General features: G+C 48.3%; 1 protein-coding gene and 1 pseudogene across 6 annotated transcripts in view; both read right to left on the reverse strand.

Annotated features, from left to right (window-relative positions):
* Positions 1-20,034, reverse strand: part of Clec16a (C-type lectin domain containing 16A) — a 190,029-nt gene that overhangs the window by 140,797 nt on the left and 29,198 nt on the right. For all 6 annotated transcript variants that reach the window (XM_047533059.1, XM_047533057.1, XM_047533058.1 and 3 more), the window contains 2 exons: positions 18,734-18,787; positions 15,164-15,277 (listed from right to left, as the gene is read on the reverse strand). In XM_047533059.1, coding sequence (XP_047389015.1) covers positions 15,164-15,277; positions 18,734-18,787 — 168 coding nt within the window. The remainder of the gene's footprint in view (positions 1-15,163; positions 15,278-18,733; positions 18,788-20,034) is intronic.
* LOC124970031 (eukaryotic initiation factor 4A-I-like) lies at positions 4,928-6,134 on the reverse strand (annotated as a pseudogene).

A 20,034-nucleotide genomic window follows, 5' to 3' on the forward strand; every position in this document is an offset into this window, starting at 1 on the left:
TTGTAAGAATGAGTTTAAGAACTTTCCTTAAGGATGTGTTTTTCTTGATGATCAGGTGTTTGGGAAGAGGGGGAAGACACACTACTGGGGAAATTTCAAATCTTAAAAAATGCAACCACCCAGCAAACAGCTGGAAATAACCTAAAGGACCATCGACTGGGGAGTGGTAAGAAAAATATGGTCCACCATTTAACATGTAGATGTTAAAAAGACGGAGGGTTTTGTTCCTAGGTGGACTGAGGCAGAAACAGAGCCAGGGTGAAAAGGCAAGAACAGAGCACACACAGGGTTCCTTTCAGGAGAGCTTTTCAAAGACTACACATAATGTTAAGCACAGCTTTTCCTGGAAAGAGGCATAAGAAGGTAACATTTCATCTTCGGGGAGAAAGAAGACAGGCACTGTAGATACTCGCCATACAAGCACACTGTATATTCTTTTCACCTGGTTTAAAATTTCTGAACATGTACACATACCAACTTTTCTTTTTTAATTCAACAATGGGCAATTGGACGTTGGTGTTAAGGGCTATTTTTATTTCCTTTTCATTCTTCTATACTTAAAAAGCTGGTATTTCCCCCCTTGATATCAACAACATTACAACACACAGTCCCAGCTGGTAGAACCTAGCTGGGAACGTAGGCAGAGATTTGAGAGCATTCCTGCTGCTCCTGTGGAAATCCCTCTGGCTGCCAGCCTCCCAGGAATCTCGTTACACTGGACAATGCAGGCTGTTCCAGAAGGAAGGCCCGGAGGAGGGTCCCTGTCCACCTCCTTCCCACTGGGCTCCCCGTGCTAAACCACAGTGCCCAGAGCAGGGGCTCCCAGGGCTGCTGCTGGGTGAGGTCCTGGCTACAGGGTGGGCACCTACACCAAAGGGAAAGTGGGGAGAAAAGAGGGAGGGAGGAAGGGGAGAGGACAAAAGAGCGGAACACCCTCAGGACCTGCACCAAGCACAAGTAAAGACCAAGTCCAAAGAAACCAAGTGAGAGGGGACAAACGGCCCATCTGGAGTCAACACCCAGAAGGCCTTTGGGTTTATTTTCCACAAAGAGAATACGAAAACACATGCACCTGAGATGAGTGCTGTGAAAACCTGGTCTATGTCCTTGGCACCACAGGGTCGGGTTTTGCCAAGGGCTTAACCCCCCAGGGCCTGAGCAGGGCTTCAGAGAAACATGGGGGCGAGGGGCCTTCTGACTGCAGTGGTTCTTCCAGGCACCTGACCAGGAAACACACGGGCCTTGAGCACTGTGGTCAGCTTCTGGGGTTGGGGCCAGCTAAAAGTTGGGAATGGAATTTCGAGGGTAGCCCAAGAGCCTAATTGTTCCCTGCCTTGCGCACCTGCCTGCTGGATAAGGCTCCCCGGCCTGACACCCACCAGTCTGAGGCTTTGGTCCTGGCTTTTTAAAAAGACAAGTACTCTGGGAAAGGAGACTCCTTAGGCAGTGCCAAGGCCTCTCAAGGAATGTGGGATGGATGGGATCTGAGAGTAGGTTGTGAGAGGGGTCAGGAGGGAGGAACAAGCAAGGCCTGGGTACCAGGGTGGAGGAGGGGACAGCAACCACCACTAGTGAGACAGACATCCCATGTATGTCCCCACTAGGCCTGTGTGCACCAGCTTAGAAAGACCCAGATTCAGGCTGCACATGAAAAAGCAAGTTGCAATCAATCAAGCAGTCAGTCAGTCCGTTTATGGAAAACAAAAACAAAAGAACACAGGGTGAGGGATGTGGCCAGTGGTAGAGTGCTGCCCCGCCCTGGAGGCCCTGGTTCCATCCCCACACTGCCTAAAGAGAGAAACTGCAGAGCTGAAACGCAGACCAGTATGTACATCACGTGTTCCATGGTTGATATTTGCATGAAAATGCACAGAAAAAGGTCTGGAAGGACACACAAACTGAAAACAGTGGTTCTCCGAGGAAGACACTGAGGTTGGGGGACTTTCACTTTCCACTCTTATCTGCTTCGATGTCATGCAGTTGTTTTGCCCCAAGAAAGTACTAATAGCACCATTTAAAAGTAAACACACCTCTAAAGACAATGTCCAATGCCACTGAACTGTGCATTCAAAAATGGTTAGAATGGCAAATTTGATGTCATATTTATTTCAACACAATTTTTAAAAACCCAAAACTTTAAAGAAGCACCTTTAGAAGTCAGAGTAGTATTACTCTGGTGGGGGCAGTGCTAGAGACCAAGGAGGAACTGTATGGGGTTCTGGAAAAGTCCACTCTGACCAAATTACACACCAGTATGATTATGTGTCCATGACTGGCAAGCTGTGCACCTACGCTTTACACACAGGTATAATCATATCAATAATCAAAACATCAAGCAGTGCACCTAAGCTTACCAGACTCTCATGTATGTTAGCCTTCAATTAAAAAAAAAAAAAGTAAGCTCAGCTAGGGGACTTTGAATAGATCGTAACAACATCATAACACAAGATAGGAGAAAGCTGAATCCAGGAAGAAGCTGGCCCACTGCAGCACCAGAGGGCTTACCATCTGTCCCTGAGCACCACCAGCTAAGCACCAGGGACTGGAGAAAGTGCAGGAAGCCACACCACCCCGTGGGGTCTCAAGGCGGCTGCAGGGTGGGTAAGCACTGCCCCATACTGCAGCACAGCCACGCAGGTGCCGGGGAGGGAGTCTCCCACAGGGCTCTGCAAGGAGTGGGCGTGTGCTGACGAGCACTTGGAGGAGACAGCAACTTGTCTGAGTCTTGAATGCCAACAGGAGTTCACCAGCACCTCAGGAGGGAGAGAAGAGGAGGGGCCAGCTCAGAGCCTGGGAGCCGGTCTGTTAGGTGTGCCGGAAGAGGCCATTCCCCCTTTATATCTACTACAGCCTGGGTCACCTGGAACTGATGCTCTTGGCGACAGTGATGGGGCCCTTGGATACAGCATGGTTGGCCAGCTCCCCCAGGAGCAGCAGAGGCACCTGTGGACATCCTGGGAGTCTGGTGGTGCAGGGCCAGCGAGGAGGCGTCACCGGCAGCTGCTGAAATGTACTGTTTGCAAAGGAGCTCATGACACGCATGCTCAGGAGAGAGTCAAGGTGACCCAGCCTCCACATCCCATAGGTGCAATCCTTTGAGTAGGTTGCCGAGAACCTACTCAGGGCCATGGTGGGGAAGGAGAAAGCAGTGGCTGGCAATGACCAGGAACGGGGACATGAGGCACCAGGCAAGCTGCCCTGGAAAGAAGCTTGGCTGGAAACAATGGGCCCAATGGGTAGGGAATGGAGGGCAGCATGGTCCTGGGATCCTGTCTGGATGTACTGGAGTGTTATGACAATCAGGCTGTCCAAGGACTGGTCCACCAGCATTCTGAGAGAGCAACTTGAATCCTTTTGTTCAAAAGGCTCTGCTAAGGGATTGAAGAAGCAAGAGAAAGACTGTCCCCTAAGAAAGGAGGTAGGCCATGCTGACAAACAAAAACATGCCAACATCAGGGCAGACCTAGGTCTAAATCTCAGACCCACTTTCTAGCCAAGTGACCTTGACCTATAAACCTTGGCTTCCTCATCTGTAAAACAGAGACTATAGTGGCTCAATCACAGGTCAACACAGGCTAAAATGGGATCCTGCCTGCAAAAAATGCCTGGCTTGGCACAGACAGACATATCCTGTACATTCTCATTTATTTGTGGATGCTAAAAAAAATCAATTTCATTGAATAAGAGTGGAATAATGGTCATTAGAGACTGGGAAGGGAGAGGAGAGGGGAAGAAAGATAATTTATACAAAAATACAGGTAGACTGGAGGAATCAGTTTTGGTGTTCTGTACCACAGTACAGTAACTACAGTCTACACTGATTTACATTTCAAAATACTAGAAGGTCCAAAGATGCCAACACATAGAAAGGTTATACATTTGAAAAGATATACATGCTAATTACCCTGACTTAATTATTATGCATTTTGTCATATATTCAAATACCATACTGTACCACACAAATGTTTCTTTAAATGCTTGATTTAATGCCTGGAACAGACACTTGAGAAATATTTATTGACAGCCCCCTGGCAAAGAGATTACAGGATGGACACAACGGCAGGGGACTGGTTACCATTTAAAAAAGCAACCACATTCTTTGTTTTAAACTTCACTCTCCAGCTTCTAGCAACTTCCAGTTCTCTGGCCTTCTAATCTGCTGGTGGACTAGACTTGGCCTCCCTGTGGTACTCCTGGGTTCCTGGAGGACCTTCCTAATCCCCAGCCTCAGGGGCTGGGACTGGTAGGGTCAACAGCACCAGGCCAGGTGCTAGGTTTGAGTCCTGGCTACCTCTCATCACCTGCCCCTCCACTGCCACACATCACATCAGTTCCTCCCTCAAGAGCCAAGAGGTCACAGATGCTCTCAGTACTCTTTTTTTTTTTTTTTTTTTTGGCAGTTTCCAAGTCATTTTATTCAGAATTTTGTGTTTGTTTCCTGAATCAATAAATACTATACAAAACAATGTAAGAATGGCTACCATTTTCTCTCCACTGCTCCTCCCAACTGGGGACAATCCCCCAGGCAACTTCACTCAGGGGTTCTCCCTGTAGATTTGGTCCAGCAAATGAGGTTGAGGTGACGTTATAATTCCTTGAATCATTTTCACAGGGATTCAAGTTGGATGGGAAAGCCTCTGGGATCTGGAGGTGACTAGGTTAGGGGCATGGATTAGTGTTTTCTGGGAGGAGATGGCACCTGGGGCAAGAGGTTACCACAAAGAAAAGGGTGTCTAAAATGTTCAAGTTTCCTTCTTTTGCCTCAAAAAATGACATTTATTCAAAGAAAAAAAAGAGAAAAAAAGAAAAAAAATGACAAGATGTCCATCCCTTGGCTCCCTTCCCTCCCCCGTCCAGCTGCTCTTTAGCCCCCAGGATTGAACCCTGGCTGGAGCTCAGTAGCAGGACAGCCCCTCTCAGATGAGGTCAGCAACATTGAGGGACATCTCTTCAATGGAGGTGCTGTAGAAGGTCTCGATGTCTCAAAGAGTCCTCTTCTCTTCTTCTGTCACCATGTTAATAGCCACACCCTTAAGGCCAAAACGCCCACCTCGACCAATTCTGTGGATGTAGTTTTCCCTGTTGGTGGGAAGGTCATAATTGATGACTAAAGAAACCTGCTGCACATCAATACCTCTGGTCAGTAAGTCAGTGGTAATTAATACTCTGCTAGATCCAGACTGGAACTCCCTCATGATCACATCTCATTCCTTAGTCCATATCTCCATGCATGGCAGAGACAGTAAAATCTCAGGCATGCATCTTCTCAGTGAGCCAATCAACCTTCCTTCGGGTGTTGATGAAGATCACTGCCTGGGTAATGGTCATGGTTTTGTACAAGTCACACAGTGTGTCCAGCTTCCATTCCTCTCGTTCCACATTGATGTAGGACTGGCAGAAACCCTCCAAGGTCAACTCTTCCTTCTTGACAAGAATCCAAATGGGGTCCCTCATGAACTTCTTGGTCACCTCAAGCACATCAGAAGGCACTGTAGCCGACAACAAAACCACCTGGGTATTGCTGTTGAGCTTTTGGAATATGTCGTAGATCTGGTCCTTGAATCCACGGCTTAACATTTCATCAGCTTCATCCAATACAAACATCTTAATGTATTTGGGAGACAGGTATCTCTGATTGAGCATATCAAACACGCGGCCAGGGGTACCCACATGATATGGGGAGCTTCTATCTGCAACTTTTGCACCTCAGCACGTACATTAGTGCCTCCAATACAGGCATGACAGAAGGCACCCATGTAATCTCCTAATGCCATGACCACCTTTTGTATCTGCTGAGCCAGTTCTCAAGTGGGTGCCAGTACCAAGGCTTGGGTGGCCTTTAGATCTAATTCAATCTGCTGGAGAATTGATATGGCAAATGTAACTATTTTCCCAGTCCCAGATTGGGCTTGAGCGATCACATTGTAACCCTTGATACAAGGAAGAATGGCTCACTGCTGGATGGCAGAGGGCTTCTCAAAACCATAGGCATAGATGCCACGGAGAAGGGACTCCGAGAGATTCATGTCATCAAAGCTGTCAACAATCTCATTCGAGTTACTCTCGATGACGCCTTCGGGCTCCATCCCATGGGGGCCACTGTCTCTGGATCGAGAATCCTGACTCAGAGACATGATCCTTAGAAACTAGTCTCTCAGTACACTTTCCAGGTAATAACCACCACCCCGGATGCTCAGTGAGCACTTGACAGTGTCTGGTAAGGCTCTGAGGACTTTACACACCTTGTCTTACTTTATGCTCTACACAATTCCCCCGAGGAAGGGAGCTACTCAGGGCAAGGAACTCGCCCCGCGTTACTGCCACTGGTGACAGGCAAAGCCAGGAGAGGATCTAGGAAACCTGGTTTCACTGCTCATGTGCCTAGGAATCCTGCTGAGCTGCTCAAACCTCCACTCCCTTCCACAGCACCTGTGGTGCCACCCACTGTCAAGCTTGCCTCCCAAAGGACTGTCGTAAAGACTGAGCCACGTCCAGAATAGGCAGCTCTGCAGAACAAGATTTTGCGTACGTCATGCAAGTTCTTTGCCTCTCACCTATACTCTCAGTCCTCATTTCACATTTTTTATTTCAAATACCCAGAGCCCAAAAGTCAGAGGGGTCTGGTTTATACTATTCCAGTCACTGGCTCAGGTTTATACTACTCCCAACAATGGAACTTAGTACTTGGCTTTGCAAGTGGCTTTTGAAGAAGACCAAACCAATAGCTGTGGCAGGGGAAGTCTATTCTCATTCTGGAATGAGGGGATCAACGAGTGAATATCAGAAGGAACAAATGCTGGGTGATAGGTATGTGTTGCACACCAAAGTGGGAGTAACGCAGGGCTGCTGAGCCAAAGCCCACACACGTATCCAGAGCGCACAACTGCAGCTCCATCAGGGAGGTGAGCTGATAACGCTGCCAAATTTAATGGAGAAATAAAACCCATTGAGTGGAAACATGAAGAGATACAGGCTGCGTCCACTAACAGGAAGAATGAGGCATTCTTCTCCACGAGCTGGCCAGTAATCCAGAGGACTGCATCTGCAGGGACACAGACCCAGGAAAAGCCATTTCTCTGGAATCAGAACAGACTTTTGGAACTCATGGACTCTGTGGTCATGCTTGGCACTTGGACTCTGAGACCAAGATGGTGCTGTGAATTTCTTCTTGGAAAGTGGTCTCTGACCTGTTGCTGGGTCTGCAGGGGGCCAGCCTCACCTCCATGCCTTCACCCCAGCTAGTATTCTCCATCCCCCTTGAGGCCTAGCACTGCCTTTGGCACAAAATCAAGAATCAGTAAATGCCTGTGGGATGAATTATCTGCAGAGATCCCACAAGCACCCAATAGGCTTCTTTAATCACACCAAGAAAAATCTCACTCTTTCATTAAAGAAGGACATGCCGAGCACTTAAGTGGTATTTCTTTCTAAAGAAATAGAGTACTTTACTATATTTTATTTTCTAAAAAAGATAACGAATTTTAAAATCTTGGTGACTCTAGTCACAGTGCCCCCTCCCCCTGACTCTTTCTTGCACGGTGGCCTCTTCTCTGGCCCTGCACACACCTGACGCACACCCAAATCTTGGCAGGGCTAGCTCACTGTCCTTCAGATCCCAAGCACAGGCCACCTCCTAGGGAAGACTTCCTTCACATCTCCTCCCAAACCGTCTCTGGCCGGCTCCCAGATCCAGGTCACTTTGTGTGGATGTGCTCGTGGGTCTGCCCCCTCTTCCAGACTGCCAGAGCACCACGTGTGCTTGGTCCTGCGGGAACCCCTGGAAGCTGTGCAGCGCCAGCCTGCAATGCCTGGGTCTCCAAGAACACCCAGGGCAGGGAGGCCCAGGAGCTGGCTGGCCTGTGCTCAGTGAGCAGGAAATGACGCAGCCATAAATAAAGTGTTACCCAGAGCAGTATTATTGGTGTGAAAAAGCCTTCTCGTGTTTCCTTTCTTCTCTTTGGCTATGAGGCTGTAGGCGGTCCTGTGCTTATTTAGGTTGCCAGTCAGTGGTCAGCAGCAAGTCATCTTAGGCCAGCGGGATCTGCCACTCACCTGGCCTCAGAATGCTCCAGGGTAACCCTGCTCCTGGATCACCTGTCAGGATAAAAGTTGCACTGCCCCTGGGCATAAAAGAGTGACTCACAACACCACCCCTGCTGTCACTAAATTTGCTGGAGTACCCGAAAAGGTCAGGTATCTCTGAGAAGTGAGCAGAGTTGCCCCCTCTCACCATGGGCTGCCCACCTGCACCCATGGGCCTCCCATCAAGCACCCCAGAGCAAAACCAGGTTTCCTGGTTGGAGGATTCTGGCACTGTCCAGGGCTGAATTTCTGTAGCTCACTCAGGTGTGTGCTTGACTTGTTCACTGAGACGCAGTATTTTAAGACAATGAGGGCTGGGGAGATAGCTCAGTTGGTAGAGTGCTTGCCTTGCATGCACAAGGCCCTAGGTTCCATCCTCAGTACCACACACACACAAAAAAGACAATGAATGTTTACTGCAGGAACTATTGGGGCACAAAGATACAGCACCAAACTTCCTCCATGTCAACTCCTAAATCCTCCAAAGGCCTACAAGGCTCCACATGCCCCCACTGACCTCATCCTCTAATTCATTCCCCTTGTCACACTGCTCCTTTCTGTTCTTCCAATACATGGGGCACCTCCTGTCTCAGGGCCTTTGCACTGGCTGTTCCTTTTATCAAAATACTCTTCCTCCAGAAACTGCCATGGCTCCCTCCCTTCAAGTCTATGCTCACATGCCACCTTCCCAACTCTAAAGGGTCAACCATGGTCACCTATTAAGAACTGCACTACCCACGCCTCCTGGCACTGCCCATGTCCCTTCCTGTCTGGCTACTGCTCTCAGCGTTCCTCACCAGCAGCCTGCAATCATGTTTTCTATTAGTTGTACTGTTCTTCTGTCTCTGCCATGAGGCCACGGTCCTTGTTTTGTTCCCCGGTGTACCTCCAGTGCCTAGAATGGTGCCTGGCACGTGGCAGACACCCAATTACTTGCTGAAGAGATGAACAAATACTGACCCACCTTTCAAGTAACTCAGATGGGTTAAAATCACAAATGTCCAAAGAGGCCAACCTGGTAATAAAAACTAGCAAAGCCCAGCACATAAACAGAAGAAGTCGTGTGTGCCTCATTTGTCTGTCCCCACCCTCGATCTCCTGGTTTGAGCTGAGAGTAAGAAGGAGTCCCAGTGGCTCACTGCAGACTGGGCAAGTCCCATTCAGCAGACACTGTGGTTCCACTTCACACCTCAGAGCCATCTCCAGACTGGAGGCCACCTCCCAGCCTGACTGTCCCCGTCTGTGCAGGGCAGATACAGAAAAGTCGGCTGGGGTCTGGGACCCAGAGCCTCTCCCTGCCCACCTTCCTCACTCTGTTCTTCCCAGCTGGTTCCTCAGGGATGTGGAGATTCTGAAGACCCCTGGCCCTCCTCTGGACTGCAGATCAGGAGCGGGACCCCTGGCCTTCAGTCTAAGTCACCTACAGCCCTGGTCAAGGCTGCTTCCTCCCAGAGCCTCCACACTCTGGGGTGCCTTTCAGGGGTCTAGCCCACCCTCTGCTCCAGAAGAGGGAGACACTGTTGCCAGACAAGGATGCCCTCTGTGAACATGTGGACTAGAAGTGCCGTACTCAGTACTTACCAGGCACAATGGTGTCCTGGAGTTGCGACTCCATTGCGGGATTGGGGCCTAGCCCATGAGGGTCATGCACCAAGGGAGAATGCACAAGAGAGCCAATTCTTTTGTGGGCATGTCAGTGACTAGGCCATCAGGCCCTGGATTTATATCTATTTCTGCCCTTCAGCATTCACAACCCTCTCCCAGAAGCCTACTAGCCCTTTCAGAAGAAGAATGGGTGCGTCTCAGATCAGCACTGATAATCTAGGGGGTTAAGAGTACAGTCAGGGGCTGGGGTTGTGACTCAGCAGCACAGCACTTGCCTTGCAGGTGTGAGGTACTGGGTTTGATTCTCAGCACCACATATAAATAAATAAATAAATAAATATCCATTGACAACTGAAAAAAAAAAGTACAGTCAGGGCCACTAAGACAAGGAGACAAGGGGCCCTTCAATCCCAGGTGGATTGCAGCTTGATGCACTCAGTGCCTGGATACCCATCTGCCACTGGAACAAACACAGGTTGGAAAGAGCCCTGCAGCAGTGACTAGGGGACCCTAGCCAATTAATGATGCTCTGAACCAAAGAAGCAAGACGGCTGCCTTCTTAGCCACTGGTCCCACATGCTATGCCTGGTGAAGCACCCTGCTGAGCAGAGGCCCTGTTACTAGGTGCCATACAGAGAACTGGGAGCTAACATCTGAGGAGCACTCTCACTCTTGGAGCCCAGAAATCACCTGGGAACCTTGCTAATCGACTGAGAAGGCACCCAGATAGAAACGGTTGACGTCCTCCTGTGGGGACAGGCAAGACTACTCTGCCCCAGGACCCTCAGACCTCATCCTAAATGCACACCATGCAACATGGGACACACGAGCAGTGAAGCACTCCCGCTTTCCACAAGCGAACCCTGGGGCTGAGTCAGGGGGCAGAGCACACGCACCGGGGGCTTGGCCCACTGCCACTCAGCACTGAACACTAGTGGTCTTTGTCGCCGTGGGCACTGGTGATAGTTCTCCCTCCTGCCCGTGAGGTGCCTTGCGAGGTGTACACTGTGTGTGTCCACGTTCATCAGACCAGACCAGCCCACCAGCCCTGAGGCAAGGTCCTAAGTGCAGGGATGGCAGGGTAACTGCGCAGCCTCAGACACCACAACCATTATAAGGAAGCACCTAACGTGTAGGTGCTTGGGTGCACCAGATGTGGAATAAGCACCATGCACAGCATGTAAGCCTCAACTCACATAAGCCACGTCTGTTCTCACTATAGAGCTAGCAGAGGAAACCGGCCCAGAGGCACAATCAACTTGCCCTTGGACACCCAGCAGTCAGGCTTCAGAATCCTCAGCTGCCTCTTATGGTGGCATGTGGTACAGCATCAGAAGTACCCACTCCAACACTCCTCCCCAGACCTGGGCTTGGAGAAGATGGCAGGCCAGGGGCAGCCTCAGAGTGACTTCGCTCCGAGAGTCATCACCAAGAGGTCACGAGATCCCTGACTCTGCCACCACTGCCCCGCCTCCATCACTCAGGTCTGCTTCGAGCACCTCCTGTGCACTCTCACAAGCCCATGGTGGCAAGGCCAACAGCAGCTCAAGACAGTGGGTGGGAAGCCAGGGTGGGTGGGGGCCGTGCCTTTGCTGTGTCCTACCACATCCCTAATCTGTCAGCAAAAGGACATGGCAAGCACATGCTGAAGGAATGCAAGACTCAAGGAAACGGGTCTATAGGAACCCAAGATAGAAAAAAATCCCTCTTAAAAATGTACCTACAGGTAATGAGGCATGTGCCAAATTTTAATCTATATTTATTCTCCAACAATATTGGGATGTTAGCTTCAGAGCAAATGTTCACTCCGCTTGCAAGACGATTCCCTAGTGGGAACCATATGATTTTAATGCACAAATGAATTTCAATCAGACATCTATCTAACCATGCTGATGTGTTTTAAATTTAACCCTAAATTACAGTCCTTCTGAATAACTCTGCTCTCCCCCTGCTCTTCTCTCTTCAATTTTGGTTTGGTTTTGTGAGAGGTCTGCTGGTAAAAATGAAGCAATACCAGTAACTTATCTACAAATTACGGGAAGGAGAAAGTAGGTTAAAAAAGACCAAGAAACTTAAAACAAGTTTGATCAAACCACATCCGAGTCAGGCAGGAAACAATAGGAGACTGTTCTCGCTCAGAGGGAAGGAGGTAAATGGCACAGGACCATTGTCAAGCAAGTTGAGAGGACTTGCATGCTCTTCCCGAATGTCAGCTGTAGTCACCAGAATACACCAGCTTTGATTTTCACACCTGGGGAAAGGCACTAACCGGAAGGGGAAAGCCTCCACTTTCACTTTGGCTGGCAATTCCTTTCACACCAGAAAGTCTCGTTTTCAGTTCAGGCATCCACCACAACCAGCGGTTCTGTCCCAGAAGTGATTTGTGCCTCTCGCACCAGAGGTGGGACCTCCACTCCAAGAAGAGGCCCTTAGGACAAGGGCAGATCTCCTAAACTCCCTCTGATAAGAGGGTGCACCTGAGGCAAGTGTCCTAAGCTGAGTAGTCACCAGAAACTTGCAATGTGCCTCTGCCCCCACTGCAAACCCAGAATGCCAACATCAATAGCCTGCTTGTCACATCCTGCTTGAGTTCCACAAAATGTTACCACTGGAGAAAACTGAGGAACATTTACTGCTTCTTAAACTGCATGCAAATCTACAATTATCTCAGTAAAAAGTTCCAATTGAAAAAACCGCCTATCAATTGATGAATGGGTTAAGGAAACAGGCATCACATATAATGCAATATTAGCCTTAAAAAAAGAAGGAATTTCTACCACATGTGATAATATGGATGAACCTTGAGGACATTATACTAAGTGAAACAACCCAGACACAGGAGAACAAAGCTGCATAATTCCACTTACATGAGGCATCTGAAATGTCCAACTCAGAGAAGCAGAGAGTAGAATGAAAGATGAAAGAGGCCTGGGGAGGGCAGCGGGCAGTTGGTATTCAGTGGGGTAAAGTTTAAGTTATACTGGTGGCTCTGCACCACAAGGTGAGTGAGTTCCAGAGACCTGCTGGACAGCACTAGCCTACATAAAATAATGCATTATGCACTTAAAATTTTGTTAATAGATCTCATATTAAATGTTCCTGCCATGATTTCAAACAATCTTATGACCCCCAGACCCCAAAGATCTGTGAACTCACCCCTACAACACCAAGCCTGAGCAGCGCTCCTGTGGGAAGGCAGTCTGTGAGGAAGCCACGGCAGCTACGCAGGGCCTGGAAATCATGTGCCACAGCAAAGTCCAGAGGGACCTGATACATCTCCAATTGTTATAATGTAAATGAAGTGTCAATTAGCAGCGGGCTGGGTGGAGACAAGGCATATTTAATGGCAAACATATGTCTCATCAGATGGGGGCAGTTCCGTAAAACTTCCTGCAGAAGCACATGGAGACCAGATCTTCTGAATGCTCATGAGGCTCCAGAAATTCATACTCTTCTGTGAAACTTCATAAATTTTAATGTCAGCAATTCATAAAATTTTCTTTTCTTTTTTTTTTGGGGGGGTGCTGGGGACTGAACCCAGGGCCTGTGCTTACAAGGCAAGCACTCTACCGACTGAGCTATCTCCCCAGGCCCCATAAAATTTTCTTTTAAACACTGTAAAGATCAAACCAGGTATGTGTGAGGGCCAAGCTGCAACCTGATGGGCCCTGGATGGAAACACGGAACACATCTTCATCCTCTCCAACAGCTCCAGAGCAGGGGGGCTCCCCCTACTTTCTAAGTGGGGTGAGACAACCTGCCCACAGTCACCCAGCTGGTAGCTCTTACTAGATGCCCCAATGGTTCTGCTGACTCAGCATCCTGTTGCTTACACTCATCTAGCCAAGCTAGTGTAAGAAGTTGCAGAGGAAGGGCCTCTAGCTCCCTGTACACTCAGTTTTCCAGACCATGTGATGTCACGAGATGGACAACTACAGGAGTCTTTCCTGTTCAACACTTGTCATGCAATCCTCTTATAAATACTTCTCCTTCCCCTTTGAGCACTTACAAGACTTGAGAAAGAACATTTATTTACATATTTGATCCACATCCATCTCTCCTACTGGATTATAAAGCTCCAATGTGACAGAGATCATTTATGCTTTGGTATATCCTCCACAAATAACATGATGGCCCAAGGAAAGGGCTTAATAAGCATTTGTTGAATGAATCCAGCCAGAATGGGACTGGCCACAAAAAGGTCCCAATTTGGCTATATCACTACCACCACCAGCAAGGAAAGAAAGTTTCTGGGAACAGTTTCAGAAGCCCTAATGCTTCCTTGAATAGTAGAACGGCCTGGCCAGACCACTGCACAGCAGAGAAACCGGAAGGCAGGGGCCTCTTGTCTTTGCACTCCCTGCAGCAATGGTTCTTCCTGTGTAGGACCACAGTCCACCCATTCATCCAGTTGTTACGACACAGGTACCACAGGCCGGCCCAGCCCTTTAACCTCTGACTCTTGCCTGAGCGCCTGGCTCAGAGACAGATCGCTTAGGAAACAGACTCTGTATGAAATAATCTGTGCTCAACCTAGACATGTATGCTGAGCCCATGTTGCAGCAATGTGAAAACAGACACAATGGCTGCCATGAGCTTAGAGGGGTGAAATCTCTGATGAGAGGAAATCAGGTGAAAGGGCCTTTCAGGCTGTGGGTATGGTGAGGGCACAGGTACGGAGGCAGAAGGACATGGCAGGTGGGACAAGAGTCAGCTGGACCACTACTCAGGCAGCCTGGAGCTCCCGGTCATTGAAGCAGGGTGGTAAAAGGGATAACAGAAAAAGAAACACAAGGGCCAAGTAGGAAGACGTGGAAGAAGTCACAACACTGACCACTAGGTACACTGGCTCTGGCAGCACACAAAGTGCAATTCCAAGGCTCCTGCAGACCCCAAACATGCTCTGCTTAGCATATAGATTGTTGGGAATTTAAAACTGGAAAGATTTTACATAAAAATGCACATTTTCAGCTTCTCTGGAAACATGAGATGTGTCCACAATACTATGGCAACACGATGTCCACACTCCTGTAGAATGACTGAGGCCAGGTGCAGGGGCAGCTGCACAGAGGCAAAGCGCTCAGTTTGCCAGGGCCCAGCACTCTCCAAGCCCTCACATGGGGCCTGCATTGTTCACAGTCACTGTCCCCCTCTGGGGATCTCTGTGCCTCAGACAGGGCAGTCTCTCGTCCCATCCTGTCCCAATAACAGCACCTCACAGATGCACAATCTGAGGCCGAGTGGTATAATTCCTGTTCAATAACATATGACCAATCAATCCACCATTAATACCTGAGCCCAGATTTCCCTGGTAAGCATTTCAAGACTGATTAGTTCTTGAATCCCAGATCAGCTTATGCATCATTATTGCTGTATAAGCAAAATGTTGGTTTCTGATTTTAGAGAAACATGGATTAACAAAACAAGTAATGGCTTTTATCAAGGTCAAAAGAGAGTCCCAAAGCTAGCAACTTACGGAACTCCTTTGAACATCCTGTTCAGTCTTGGCATACATCTCAGACAGATCGCCATTCAGAATGACTTCAGCTAAGGAATTCACCAGAGGTGCGTGATGTATAATTAGGAAGACCTGGTAGAAAAGGAGAGATGGGAGATGCATTAAAGAGTAGTCTTCCAACCTTTCTTACCTGATCAGAAACAACCAGGTGGGGCTACATAAGTTCACAGAATAGGTCACACTTATTTTCAGTGACACTCTTCTAAGATTGGCCTGTCCTTCAGACTGTTGTCTATTTGGCTGGCTGTTCTTCCTTAGAAGAAAGTGCATTAAAACAAGACTGTCCCTCACAGCTGGGTGAAGCCAAATCCAACTCAAGTGGAGCAATGTGGGAAGGAGCAGCCAAACCAGTACACTCCTTCCGATCCATGGGCAAGCTGCTGTCAAATTCAATTATGATAAGACTAGAAGGCACCATCCCAATCCTTCAGTGAGGGCCAGGAGTTTTGTTCCAGCAAGGACTTGGCAAAGGGGTGGAGATTCCATCACTGGAATGTGCTCCAACCCCTGTGGTGGTTTTTAGCATGCTGGAATGCTATAGCAGCGTCTATAGTGTGGAACTGGGGAAGAAAAACCACAGGAACCAGAGGCAAACCTGGACATGCCAGGATACAAAACAGAAGGCTCTGAGCTAAGATGGTCCTGCTACCCCACCCTGCTGCCCAATGGACAGAGGAGCGGCTTTAGGAATCAGGGTATCCAAACTGCCTTGCAAAGCTGGACTAGATACACCTGCTATCTTGCTTTAAAATGCAAAGGCAGCAACAAGGTGTAGCACAGTGTGTGGAGAATCTACCATCTGTATATAACAAGAGTGTGGGCACATTTGTATTTGCTCATTTATGTATGCATAGGACAGGGTTTCTCAATCTTGGCACTATGGACACCATGGTCCTAATTCTTTGTTATGGGGGCATCCTATGCCTTGTAGGGTGTTTAGTGCTGTCCTAACCTCCACCTTCTGATGCCCATAGCACACTCTTCCTCAGTCACAACAACAACAAATCTCCAGACCCTTCCAGATATCCCATGGGTAGGGGCGGGGGGAATCGCCCCAGGTTAAGAACCCTGGCAGAGACTCTCCGGAAGGAAATAATGAATCCCTGTACTGTAGTTGTCTCTGGGGATAGGAAGCAGGAGCGTAAACTTGGAAAAAAGAAAACTTGGCTTTTACCTTTTTAAGAACTTATAAACTAACCCTGACTGCCCCTGAGGTGTAAAACTGGGTGCCCACAGAACAGGGGTAGGAGGGAGACGTCCTCACATCATGTTTTATATCATTTGAATAGGGAGAAAATATTATTCAAATAAATAAGTGCAATCCAAAATAAAAGGTACAGGCAGAAGAGCTAAATATCACAGAACTTTTAAAATATCAGGGAGATCATTATTATAGAGACTACACAGTATGACCAAATGATTTAGGCCAGATCCAAGGCTATGGCAGGTGCTCAAAATGTTAGCAATACTGATGATTTTTTCTCACCTTCATTATGGCCAAATTACTGCCACACTTTACTTGACCACAAAACAAAACCCATCACTGAGTTTGTTCACTCTACAAATATCTATTATGTACCTTGTACAAAGAATGTGGCTTTATTCATTCTTTTATTCAGTCCATAAACATTTGGTGAGCACCTTCTAAAGACCCCTCCCAAAGTGAGCACATGGTGCTCGTTTTCCCAGCTCTGAATGTTGGTTGCGGGGTTGGGGGTCACTGCAGGATCCTGGGAAGTGTGCACAGGCCAGACTGGAAAAGCTAGGCCGGGTTGTCCACACCACACTCTCGTTGTGTGGGGCAGTTGCGTTTCAAGGAGAAGACATCATCTATCACACTAAATTTATACCACCAATGTGAATTTTGTAACTGTGCTTGTAAAATAATTTCTAGGTGCTTTAAAACCTGATTTTAGGCTTTCACACATTATAGACCACAATATAATTAAGTTAAATGAAAATGTAGGGGGAAGAATGACTCAAAATCCTTGATCTTTAAAAGTGATCTTTGGGCTGGGGCTGAATCCAGTGTGAGGCACTAGATTCAATCCTCATACACCACATACAAATACCTTTGCACCACATACAAATACAAATACAAATACAAATACCTTTGCACCACATACAAATAAATAAAGGTGAGAGTGAGAGAGAAAGAGAGAGAGAAAGAGAGAGAGAGAGAGAGAGAGAGAGAGAGAGAGAGATATCTTTTGAAGGGATCTAAATTTGAGGAACCCTGAATTATAAGCTATGCTTTTTGCAGGATACTGAAATAAATAAGTAGGTACCTGCACTACTGGTGCTTCACTAAGAAGCCAGAAGGAGACTTTCAGACAACAGGCAACGCCTCCCCACTAGAAGCCAGTTGTGGGGTTGGAGTCATGCCCCTCGGCTGAGGTCCTCCCACACATTGCTCCAGCAGCTCAAGGGTCCCCAAGGCGTTTTCCATGGGACTGCAGTGGCTGAACAACTGGCCCGCTTGGGTCCTTCTAAACTCTCAGAGTCTCAACAGGAGATGTTGGTGGGTTTACAACGAGGTGGCAGGAAAAGGAGAGGCTGGGGTTGTCCTGAGCTCCATGGCACAGAAGGGCATTCAGACAGTTGGCACCAAGCAGGGCTCTGAGCAAACAGAGCCTCCAGAACAAGACTCTGGGATGCAAGCAGTGGTTAGGCCACATCCGGGTCCTACTCGGTCCACCGGCTGGAGGGAGGCAGTGTCTGAGTCTTTCTTCTCAGATGAAAGCCAGCCTCCCCCAAACTCAAAATGACAGGGGATCCAGTTAGAAGAACAGACTCTCATCATAGCCAATAAATATCTGTGCCACTGTGGAAGTGGGAACAGAGCTCTGGTCATATGTTTGACTACTTGACAGTCTAATGAAATGGCTACAAGTCTGGACTGCTAGTAATAAAAATATTTTTAAAGTTATGTAACTGGGTCACCATGGAGTTTTTCCCTTCTTGTAAATATTACATAATTACAAGAAGGAAGCACGGTTGCTGAAGGAGAGGAGGCAGACACATTCGCTCAAGACAGGAGTCTGGGAGCTGAGGCTGTTGTAGGACACCTTCAGAAGGTAATGTGGGAACTCGAACCACAACAAAACCTTTTAAAATAGCCTCATGACAGGAAGTTTGTTAAATAAAGGTTGCAGTGTGGACCCACACCATGGTCCAGCAGTTTGGGGCTTATGTCAAAATACTGAGAATAAAAGTCACGCAAGCCCACACTTGCGTATGGAACGGAGAGCACTCCTCAGTTGTGTGGAAACCTGAGTCCCGGTATAACAATCAAGCACATGAGTGCCAGGTCTGATTTACTTTTCATTTCTCTTTAAATTTCCATTCCCTGCCATGAAAAAGACACAAGCCACCTCTACTCAGTTTCTGGAAATAGAACACCCTCTCTTTTTCTTATGATTTTATTTCAAAACTGAGCACAGAGAGATGGGCTATGCAACTCGGGGCAGTCAGAAGCAGTTCGCAGACCCAGACCTGCCATGAATGCTGGAGAATGAGCAGACATACCTGTGACAGGAGATAGAGAGACACCGGCAGGCTGATTTTCGGTCGTTCTCCTCCCTAGTGAAAATTAGAGGAAAGAGGGAGAAGGGGGTCAAGGACACAAAAGGGAACAATAGAAAATACCTAATGCCAAATGCCATCAGTTTGAACCTGAAATGCCCAGCCCCTGACTTCCTCCTGACCCCAAGACTGCCTTTCCTAGTGCTGGTCTTTCTGCAACAGACAGGCACCACCTGATTTCACTCAGTACCCTCTGCAAGGTCAGTTTTCAACTGTAGAAATCCCTTACCCAGAGTAGCAGCTGACCTAGGAGAGGGGCTTGCCCCTGAAGTTCCCAGGGGTGCTCCTTTCCCCAGCTGGGCTCTGTGGTCCCAGTGGAGAGCCTCCAGACCTATTCTTATCCTGGAAAAGGGTCTTCAAAACATGGGAGGGGGAGGTTTGGGGCTCCATCCCAAACCAGTCTGCAGGTGAGAGATCTTTAGGGTTCTCACTTTGAAACCAAAAAATGTGGGCTGGGGAAGTTAATCGCCTTGTCGAGGTCACAGGGTTAGAAAAGGGAAGAGGCAGAAACTTGACCCCAGCCCTGAACACTCCAATTCCCAGGCTCTGTTGCTGGCTCTGGAGCTGCCTCTGCTGGAGCTAATCAGGCCACAACTTTCTTCTACTGTATTTACTTTTTTGTGGCAAGAATCCCCAACTTCCATCTCCAAAAAGGAAATGACATCCCCTTGAGACACATCTGCCAGGTGATGAGCAGCTCTCCTACCTCCTGCTGAGGTCGCTTTCTCCCCTGGGCCCCCTTAACTCTGGAGAGATGGTCCAGGTCCCCCTCCCTGGAACAGCATTTCTGGAGAGTCTCAGAATCGGCTACTCAGAATCAACTAGGGGCAGGTTACACATGCAGATTCCTGGTCCCACCTCAGACCTGCTGAGCCAGAACCCCTTAAGGGGCAGGGCACCAGAGGATCTGCCATGACCACCCCTACCCCTTGAAACTGTGGACATCAGGGCAGGATCTCTCCCTGAGCTGCTCCATCCCTTCCTGTCCCTTCTATGCACTGCTGCCTGGATCTTCTCCAAATCCATCAGCTCTGGGAACTATCAGGAAAAGTTGCTGGGGTGAGAACACCTCAGAGAAGGATGTACAGAAACCCAAGTCTGAATCCTAAGGGTTTCCTGTTTCCTCTGATGTTGGTTACCTAATCTTTCCTCATTCACTTTTACAGCTCTTGGGGAAAACCAGCAAGCTTTGAAAGGCTTTGGAAGGCCTTTCCCTCAGGTGCAAAGCCTTGGCCCCTTGCAAG

Source organism: Sciurus carolinensis, chromosome 18, assembly GCF_902686445.1.
Source record: "Sciurus carolinensis chromosome 18, mSciCar1.2, whole genome shotgun sequence".
Lineage (NCBI taxonomy): Eukaryota > Metazoa > Chordata > Mammalia > Rodentia > Sciuridae > Sciurus > Sciurus carolinensis.